Below are 10539 nucleotides of genomic sequence, written 5' to 3' on the forward strand. Positions count from 1 at the left end.
TGAAGAGCAGTTGTTCTGGTTTATCTGGTCACTGACTTCATAATCCTGACCTGAATCTTGGGGCCTCCATCACAACTCACGTTGCTGAAGATCCTGTGGAGATGCTTCCAAACGGGTTTTAAATATCAACTATTGTTAGAAGGGAAATGCTGATTTGAGCCGATCCTGTTGATCCCCTTCCAGAAGGGATTTTACTGTCTAATTTGTGCCCTGTGAAGGTGCTGAGAAGAAGCTGAGTGGATGCTGCTGAGCGGGCAGAAGCCAGAAGACCTGGCCTGTTAAATGGGTCCACAGGTGTCTTCTGGAAGGTTCTGCAGCCTGAGAACCTGTTGCAGACGATGAGCAGGTGCAGCAGGCCAGAGTGTGACTGTGGGGACGAGACCGATAAAATCACTTCCTGTGCTGCGGCTGTGTGCTTCCTGTGATGGTGTCCTAGCAACAGTGAAACCACACGTTCTGGGGGAGCAACGCTGAAAGAGACGCAGAAACCTTCACAGCAACCTTCGGCTCCTTGCAGCATCTTCTCACCACATTTATCTTCTGGACACTTTTAGAATTATTCGGACTTAATTTGTATGTAATGATCAACGAACCATTTCTGGATTTCTCCGTAATAAACAGGAAATCTTCTGTGTCTTCCAATATCGTCCCTAAAGATCAACATGTGAGCAGCAACCGTCTCATTCTGCCGCTTCCTAATAACAAACATGTCAAACAGGAAGTGATCGAGACGCTGTCATCGGTCCAGAAATTCATCAACAAAGTTGAAAAAATGACATCAAACTACGAAGAGTTTGGTGACCTCACAACGAGGATTCAGCTTCCTGTTCAGACAGATTTACTTTATTGATCAAAGCTGGCAAATTACAGTTATTATTGCTGGAGAGAAGCTTTTATTCTGCGAGAGGAAAAGTCCCAGTGGAAAAGGAAGCAGTGAGAGGACGAGACAGGATGGTGGACTGGAACCAGTCAGTCAGCCTGTTTCTGGTTGTTGGTGAGGAAGAGGAGCAGAGAGATTCCACAGCAGCTCAGCAGACTCTTCATCATCAGGGCCGTGTAGACAAAAGAGAGCAGCTTCATCCTCAGCACAGACGGGGGGATGGACGGAGGGATGGACGGGGGGATGGACGGAGGGATGGACGGGGGGATGGACGGGGGGATGGACGGAGGGATGGACGGGGGGACAGACGGGGGGATGGACGGGCGAACTGGTGCAACCTCTGGAAGACAAACACAGTGAAGAAGAAAGATCAGCCCACCTGAAGGTGTCTCAAGATGGCTGAGGGACAGGACATCAGCACCTTGCTGGGACTGGGCCTTCACCGTCCCCCCCTCGTGCTGCACGGAGCAGCGGTATTTATAGGTGTGGACGGCGTCCCGGTCCAGCAGTCTGATGGAGGTGATGCGGCCCGGCTCTCTGAGCTGCAGCTCTTCTTCATGGGCAGGAGGTGACTCCTCCACAGCGCTGTCGGCCCGTTGTCTCCTCCAGGAGAACCTCACCAGAGGAGGAACCATGTCTGAGGCCACACACAGCAGGGCGGTCCTCCCCTCCAGAGGATCTCTGGATGCTGCTGGGTACACGCTCAACACAGGCTGGACCAGCGCCGCATCTGTGGTGAGACACCAGAGTTACTGCTCTCACTGGCCCTGAGGGGTCAACGCTGGAGGTCAGAGGTCAGCTCAACCACACATGCACATCGTGCGCTCACACAACTCATTCATAATCGTGGTCATTGAGGACTGGTGCCATCAGAAGCTCCTCCAGGGAGCCGGAGTTCCCGTTCCCCACCTGCACCAGTGAACGTCCAGGGAGGCGACGTGGAGGGTGACCACACACCAGCGCCGTTCACCTGACCGAGGTGTCGCACAGCTCAGAAGACCACCGGAGTTCAGGGGACCCTCAAGAGGGTCTTCATATGGGTCTGGGGAGCCCCCACCCACTTATTGATCCATCGATATTCCACCCATTTATTCACCAATAATCCATTGATAATCTACCCATTTATTCACCAATAATCCACCGATAATCTACCCATTTATTCACCAATAATCCACCCATAATCTACCCATTTATTCACCAATAATCTACCGATAATCTACCCTTTTTTTCACCAATAATCTACCGATATTCTACCCATTAATTCACCAATAATCCACCGATAATCTACCCATTTATTCACCAATAATCTACCGATAATCTACCCATTAATTCACCAATAATCCATTGATAATCTACCCTTTTTTCACCAATAATCTACCGATAATCTACCCATTTATTCACCAATAATCATCAAATAATCTACACATTAATTCACCGATAATCTACCGATGATCTTCCCATTAATTCACCAATAATCCTAAAATAATCTACACATTTATTCTCCAATAATCCACTGATAATCTACCCATTTATTCACCAATAATCCACCCTTAATCGACCCATTTATTCACATACAATCCACAGATAATCGACCCATTTATTCACCAATAATCCACCGATAATCGACCCATTTATTCACCAATAATCCACTGATAATCGACCCATTTATTCAAAAATAATCCACTGATAATCGACCCATTTATTCACCAATAATCCACAGATAATCGACCCATTTATTCACCAATAATCCACCAATAATCTACCCAATTATTCACCAATAATCCACTGATAATCGACCCATTTATTCACCAATAATCCACTGATAATCCACCCATTTATTCACCAATAATCCACAGATAATCGACCCATTTATTCACCAATAATCCACTGATAAATCCAGCTAAATTCCCGTCTGTGCTCTTGTGTTTATGGTTTTATAGATAATCTTCTTGAGTGTCAATATTTCTTTTTTGTCTTTTGATTGTTATTAAAAGGTTTGGAGCAAAGTTTGATTCTCACCTGAGACGACGAGTCTGGTTCCAGATCCAAAAATCCTGACACAGTGAAACAGAGAAGGACAAAATCTGCTGCTGAACATTTGAGTCGAGGTTCTGATCCTGAAGATTCCTGTTTCAGTACAGGTGACTCACCAGTTGAGGAGACTATCAGAACAAGAGTCCTGGTTCCAGACATCAGATCTTCCTGGTTCCAGACATCAGGTCTTTCTGATTCCAGACATCAGATCTTCCTGGTTCCAGACATCAGGTCTTTCTGATTCCAGACATCAGATCTTCCTGGTTCCAGACATCAGGTCTTTCTGGTTCCAGACATCAGGTCTTCCTGGTTCCAGACATCAGGTCTTTGTGGTTCCAGACATCAGATCTTCCTAGTTCCAGACATCAGATCTTTGTGGTTCCAGACATCAGATCTTTCTGGTTCCAGACATCAGGTCTTCCTGGTTCCAGACATCGGGTCTTTCTTGTTCCAGACATCAGGTCTTCCTGGTTCCAGACATCAGGTCTTCCTGGTTCCAGACATCAGGTCTTCCTGGTTCCAGACATCAGATCTTCCTGGTTCAAGACATCAGGTCTTCCTGGTTCCAGACATCAAGTCTTTCTGGTTCCTGACATCAGGTCTTCCTGGTTCCAGACATCGGGTCTTTCTGGTTCCAGACATCAGGTCTTCCTGGTTCCAGACATCAGGTCTTCCTGGTTCCAGACATCGGGTCTTTCTTGTTCCAGACATCAGGTCTTCCTGGTTCCAGACATCAAGTCTTTCTGGTTCCTGACATCAGGTCTTCCTGGTTCCAGACATCAAATCTTTCTGGTTCCAGACATCAGATCTTCCTGGTTCCAGACATCAGGTCTTCCTGGTTCCAGACATCAGGTCTTCCTGGTTCCAGACATCAGATCTTCCTGGTTCCAGACATCAGGTCTTTCTGGTTCCAGACATCAGATTTCCATCAGAAAGGATATTGATCCACAGCAGCTGGTTTTTGTTCAGGTGCCTCACATCTTCTCTCACTGTGGATCCACTCTTCCAACAGGAGCAGTAATATGAGGCAGCGTGAGAGGGTTTAACTGAGAAGATGAGCAACTCACAGTTGTTCTGCTGAATCCTAGCTGAGAAATCATCTTTCTCAGCATGAGAGTACCGCGTGATTTGACTGCTGCTCTTAACAATATCCAGGAGCACTTCAAACGTGCCTGATTCCTTCTTCTGGTACCACAACACATAATTATAATTACAATCATCGATTCCTCCACAGCTTATTGAGGCAATTTTACCAGCTCTGCGGGTCACTGAGATCTGGTCCTGGGTCAGCTGCGTTTCTATGACAACCAGCCCTGTAGAGACGGGGACAGGCAGCTGAAGTCAGCGTGTGTGTGGTGGTCGTGTCCTGGCTGGCTGGAAACACTCACCTGAGCAGAGGAAGCAGAGAGCCGCAGGTGTGAACGGCTGCATTGTTGCTTTGGTGGGCCGGAGGCAGGACTGATCCAGCTCCTCTCAGCCCCCATCAGCCCCTGCTGCTGATGCCCCGCCCACCTCACCACAAACAGGAAACAGGTCTCCATGACAACAGCAGTCTCAGCAGCTCTGAAATGTGCTTCTGCTCATTCATTTCTCTAAAACATCAAAGATAAATCATCACAATTAGAACCTATAAACAGATTTTCAAGGTTTCCCTTTTGCTCAGAGTTGATGTTTACATTTTATTGACGTGACTGTAAACGTCCAGAAGATAAATGTGGTGAGAAGATGCTGCAAGGAGCCGAAGGTTGCTGTGAAGGTTTCTGCGTCTCTTTCAGCGTTGCTCCCCCAGAACGTGTGGTTTCACTGTTGCTAGGACACCATCACAGGAAGCACACAGCCGCAGCACAGGAAGTGATTTTATCGGTCTCGTCCCCACAGTCACACTCTGGCCTGCTGCACCTGCTCATCGTCTGCAACAGGTTCTCAGGCTGCAGAACCTTCCAGAAGACACCTGTGGACCCATTTAACAGGCCAGGTCTTCTGGCTTCTGCCCGCTCAGCAGCATCCACTCAGCTTCTTCTCAGCACCTTCATGGAGGAACGATGGGAGAAGAAGCCTCTGACGGCTTCACGTGACCTTCATTGATCCTCTGCAGATATTGTGACCTTGAGATTTGTTCATGAATTTGAGGAGGATGAAATAAAGTGAAGAAGTTTGTGACGTTTGGAATGTTTCACATTTTCAAGACTTTGCTGTTCTTCACTCTTCATCCTCCAGTTCTGATGGTTCCTGCTGACGTCAGTTCTGCTCAAAGTTCATGGAAGCTCTGCCCCCCCCCCCCCCCAACTGTATGTGTGCGGTTGGATCATGAACGATAAAGAAGCCAAAATGTTCCCAGGACTCATTTATTGATGACATAAACAAGTGATTTGTGGCATCAAGGTCACGGATCTACACCATCAAGGTCAAAGGAAGTGACATCAGAAGTGTCCAACACACCAGGAATAAACACACAACATAAATTGCATCAAACAGCGTCGCTGTGACTTATGGTCTGGATCAATTAGCTCTACTATTAAATCAATAAGCAACATTATTTTGGCAGAAACACAGAACAGAGACTTGATCACCAAACACTCGCAGGTAGGAACTCGCCAACGGACGCGTCCTCACCGACTCCCTGGCAGACTCCAGAACATTTAAATAGGTCACATGACTACAGATTCTAGAATATTCCACAGCAATCAAACACGTCTGGAGCAACAGAGGATCTTTTTCTCTCTTTTCTTCCGCTGTTCCGGTCCAGATGTTTTTCCCAGTTAAAGTCACGTCTTCCAACAACAGGAGAATATTGGTTGTTTGTGGGGGGGCCAGACTATCACGTCATGCTTCGTAATTTCCAGGATCAAACTAGACGTTGGCACCAGTTTTGCTGAGCAGAGGAACCTGGTGGTGACCTGCCCACGGTTGCACCAGGTGCCTCCAGGCAGTTGCTGATGTTGCTCTGATGTTGCCTCAAACTTCTGCTCACGTCTTGTTTTTTACAGCGTCGCGAGTCTTCTTATTCCAAACGCTGCGTAAAGTTCTCTGGAAACAGTCCTTTCTGGGCGCTAGCACCGCGTGCTAACCACTCGCTTTCTTTGATACCCGTGAGCCAACCAGCGTCCTGCCACAACAACAACAACAACAACAACAACAACAACAACAGCGCAACGTTAACGCAGGACAATCTGACCTCAGCTCATCCCTAAACACCTGCGGCTGTTTTCTGTAGTCGGAGCAACAGTGACATCAGGTGACGCCTTTGTTTTATGCACCTGCTCCATTTAGCACGTCTTCACCTGAGCGAAGCTCTCCTGTGGTTCTCCTGTGGTTCTCCTGTGGTTCTCCTGTGGTTCTCCTGGGTCTCAGCAGAACTTTGTCAACTCGTGTTTGTGGGGTTTTTCTTTCGGACGTTTTTGAGTTTTAGTGACAATAAAAAGGTTCAAATGTTTTGACTGACAAATAAATGTAATCAAGGTTTCAGCCACACAGCTGAAATATTCAAATGTGTTTGTGGTCCTGGCAGGTGTGTCTGGTTCCATTCTCACCTGATCCTCCGCCGACTCGGTGGGCACCACCAGAACCACGTCACCTCTCTTCAGTTCAAGTTCGTCTGAGTTGGCTGCTTCAAAGTCGTGCATCGTCTCCACCTGAAGACACAGAGGTGTCACCTGTGGTCCTGCTGGGAACTTCCTGCCAGGGTCGGGGTCAGGGTCGGGATCAGGGTCGGGATCAGGATCACGGTCAGGGTCGGGGTCAGGAAAAGGGTCGGGGTCAGGGTCAGGGTCAGGGTCAGGGTTAGGGTCGGGATCAGGATCACGGTCAGGGTCGGGGTCAGGGTCAGGGTCGGGGTCAGGGTCAGGGTCGGGGTCAGGGTCAGGGTCGGGATCAGGGTCGGGGTCAGGAAAAGGGTCGGGGTCAGGGTCAGGGTCGGGATCAGGATCACGGTCAGGGTCGGGGTCAGGAAAAGGGTCGGGGTCAGGGTCAGGGTCAGGGTTAGGGTCGGGATCAGGATCACGGTCAGGGTCGGGGTCAGGGTCAGGGTCAGGGTCAGGGTCAGGGTCAGGGTCAGAGTCAGGGTCGGGATCAGGGTCAGGATCACGGTCAGAGTCAGGGTCGGGATCAGGGTCAGGGTCAGGGTCCGGGTCTGGGTCGGATTATTGGCCTGGAAGGAAGTCTCACCTTGTACAGGAAGTCATCCGGGAGCCCGGACACGCCTCCAGATGGACTCATGTGTTTCATGGTCTGGCTCACCGTGGTCACATCGTTGTCACTGGCGGCGGTGGGCGAGATGATGTCACCATCGCGGTCGTCGTCACCTTCATTACTGGAGGCGGGTTCGATGATCACTGACGGGATCGGCATGTTTTCCTGCAACGACAGGAAGACGTGATCCCAGATCAAAACAGAACCGGGTCAGAGGAGCTGAAACACTCGTCTCCAATGAGGGAGCTCTGATTTAGGGTTTGAACTTCATTCACATTAATGAGACAATCGTGTCAGCGGCCCCCAAAACTATTATTATTAGTGTTGTTGTTGTTGTTGTTGTTGTTGTTCTTTATATTTACCAGCGGAGCTGCTTCATCCGCACATGTTTGGTCAGCACCAGGAATCTACAGACAACATTTTTATTTAAGACGTATTAAAATAAAAAACAAGCAAAATCAACACAAATGAAAAAGAAACCTCATCAAGCTCCGCCTCCTGGATGGATGAAGGTTCCTCAGGTACCTTCAAAGGAAAACATTCACGTTTATTAGAAACTGAGTGAAGTATTGATTGATACAAGATGATGAGGATGATGAAGATAATCCTGATGGTGATGAAGACAATCTTAATGATGATGAAGATAATCTTGATCATCATCATCATAAAGGTCTTCATGGTGGTGAGTTTGCTGATGATGAAGATCATCTTGATGAGGATAGTGATGAAGATCATGATGATGAGGATGATGAGTTTGATGAAGATCATCTTGATGAGGATAATGAGTTTGATGATGAGTTTGCTGATGAAGATCATCTTGATGATGAGTTTGCTGATGAAGATCATCTTGATGATGAGTTTGCTGATGATGAAGATACTCCTGGCCATGGTGGTGATGATGAAGATGAACCTGCCGACTGACCAGATGTATCAAGGATGAAGATCATGCTGTTCGCTTACGACTGGCTTCTCCTTCTCCAGACTGCCTGATCCCTCTGTGTCCTCCTCTCCAGCAGGTGGCGCTTCAGTCTCCTCCATCACTTCATCAGAGGGAGCAACAGTGGGCTCCAGCTCTTCCTCAGTGGAAGGAGCTGTAGTCGGCTTCACCTCCTCTTCTTCACTCTTCTCTTCCTCTTCTTCAGCAGGTGCTGCGGGCTCCTCACCAGCAGGGGGAGCTGTAGCCTCCTGTTCCTCAGGAGCTTCTGTGTCTGGAGCTTCAGGAACCTCACTTGGTTCTGTTTTAACCTCGTTCTTGTAGAGAAAACTTGGTGTGAACCCAAAACTGGCTCCTGACATATTCCTTTCAACTCCAACCAGAACTAGAACTGAGTTTCTTAATAGGAGATAATGTGATCCAGATGAATCACTAATAGAACTAGACTAAACCACAACTGCACTGTTGGACCTTGGTTACCATCTGAAGATGCTGTCAGATGCAAACGTCAGCAGATCACTAATGATCTCTATCAATACTGATCAGCCTGATAACAGCAGCAGGTTTCCAGCACTTTCTCTGCTTTCAGTTTACACAATTTTCAAATCTGAAACCCATTTTTCTGAAGCTGATGAACCTCGTTAAACTAAACCTGTCTATAAAGCCTGACCTGGTTAAACTTACCATTTTATCAAAATCAGCAAAAAAAAGAGGGCGGAGCCGCATCCTGAGGAGCAGACAGGTGAAACACAAACGAGTCACAACGAGTCCCATTATAACATTTATTTCCACTAAACCCTCAACATCAACATGCCAGACTAACCGTTACAGTACTTTAACTAACCCACACTGACCAACACTAACCCTAATCTACACTAATACTAACCCATATCAATACTAAGCCAACACTAACCCACACTAACACTAACCCACACTGACTAACAATAACCCACACTAACTAACACTAACCCACACTAATGAGCACTAACCCACACTAACATTAACCCACACTAACTAGCACTAACCCACACTAACCCACACTAACACTAACCCACGCTATCACTAACCCACACTAACTAACACTGACCCACACTATCACTAACCCACACTAACCCACACTAACCCACACTAACTAACACTAACACTAACCCACACTAATGAGCACTAACCCACACTAACATTAACCCACACTAACTAGCACTAACCCACACTAACCCACACTAACACTAACCCACACTATCACTAACCCACACTAACTAACACTGACCCACACTATCAATAACCCACACTAACCCACACTAACCCACACTAACAAACACTAACACTAACCCACACTAACTAACACTAACCCACACTAACTAACACTGACCCACACTAACTAACACTGACCCACACTATCAATAACCCACACTAACCCACACTAACCCACACTAACTAACACTAACACTAACCCACACTAACTAACACTAACCCACACTAACTAACTCTAACCCACACTAACTAACACTGACCCACACTGGTCATGATGATTCACAAAACACACTTTACTGGTCCGACACACATCTTTCATTCAAAACCTCTTTGGTTCTGATTGACATTCAACCTTTGTGGGCTGTTGTTGCTATATTTGTTGTTGTTGTTTACATATTGGTTGTTGTTTCTATATTTGAGGGATCCGTCTGGTGGAGGGGTTCATCAGCCAGTCAAGCAAAGGTTCAATCTCAGACCCGTTTAACAGATTAGAACAGGTTACCTGGGACAGGCCGTTAAACGCACTGGTGACCTGGAGTAAAGCACAAAGACACAAACATTGTTAGCACGCTGCAACGGTGACACCTTAAAGATAACCAAATGTGGAACCGGAGGATGGGATGGACACACAGATAAAGCAAGCAAGAGGAGGTGTAGGAGGAGCTCAGGCTGGGGTCCAGGTTTGAGGACTCTGTGGAAGGGTAGAAGACACCATAAAGGATTCTCCATTCATTTCTACACGAGGCTGGTTTCTACCACAGGGCGGAGTTGAGAAAGACCAATACCTCTTCCTTCTCTGTATCTAGCTCTTGATACAACTTTCCAAGTCTCCGGTTTGCAGCTTCATCTTCTGACATGTCTGAATTTTCTGGTTCTTTGTGAATTCTGTTTACAGCTTTAACTCCCTCAGCTGAGACGGATGCAGAGTCCCGCCAGGGCTCGGAGGTCCAGACGCCATCTTCAGTACCTGAACATGTTTCTGGGAAACTGTTGACACACTGGTCTGACTCAAACGCACCTCCACTTTCTGTTTGAGCAAAAGGATCTGAATCAAACGCACCTCCACTGTCTGTTTGAGCAAAAGGGTCTGAATCAAACGCACCTCCACTTTCTGTTTGAGCAAAAGGGTCTGAATCAAACGCACCTCCTCCCTGTGCTTCAGCAAAAGGGTCTGAATCAAAGGCACCTCCTCCCTGTGCTTCAGTCGTGGGATCTGAATCAAACGCACCTCCCTTGTTATCTGAGGGGTTTT

At 47.4% G+C, this 10539-nt stretch overlaps 2 protein-coding genes across 3 annotated transcripts; both read right to left on the reverse strand.

The window, feature by feature from the left end:
- Nucleotides 1-1008: 1008 nt before the first annotated feature.
- Nucleotides 1009-4947, reverse strand: LOC115247975 (uncharacterized; the record flags this gene model as incomplete). Its single annotated transcript, XM_029831165.1, has 7 exons — nucleotides 4942-4947; nucleotides 4303-4381; nucleotides 3812-4227; nucleotides 3601-3634; nucleotides 2900-3025; nucleotides 1302-1610; nucleotides 1009-1220 (listed from the first exon to the last, which is right to left on the reverse strand). Coding segments are annotated over exons 1-7 (1182 nt in total), but the record flags the coding sequence as incomplete, so codon positions are not given.
- A 295-nt stretch (nucleotides 4948-5242) lies between these two features.
- Nucleotides 5243-7773, reverse strand: LOC115247919 (amphiphysin-like). 2 transcript variants are annotated; one of them, XM_029830961.1, is made up of 5 exons: nucleotides 7583-7773; nucleotides 7465-7509; nucleotides 7079-7267; nucleotides 6445-6546; nucleotides 5243-6020 (listed from the first exon to the last, which is right to left on the reverse strand). In XM_029830961.1, exons 1-5 carry the CDS (start codon nucleotides 7766-7768, stop codon nucleotides 5916-5918), a joined length of 627 nt encoding a protein of 208 aa, XP_029686821.1. In that variant the 5' UTR covers nucleotides 7769-7773; the 3' UTR covers nucleotides 5243-5915. The 2 variants fall into 2 exon arrangements, with proteins under 2 accessions (XP_029686821.1, XP_029686822.1); XM_029830962.1 differs by lacking the exon at nucleotides 5243-6020 and adding an exon at nucleotides 6241-6299.
- Between the last annotated feature and the right edge of the window lie 2766 nt (nucleotides 7774-10539).

Source organism: Takifugu rubripes, chromosome 22 (genome assembly GCF_901000725.2).
Source record: "Takifugu rubripes chromosome 22, fTakRub1.2, whole genome shotgun sequence".
In the NCBI taxonomy this organism is placed as follows: domain Eukaryota; kingdom Metazoa; phylum Chordata; class Actinopteri; order Tetraodontiformes; family Tetraodontidae; genus Takifugu; species Takifugu rubripes.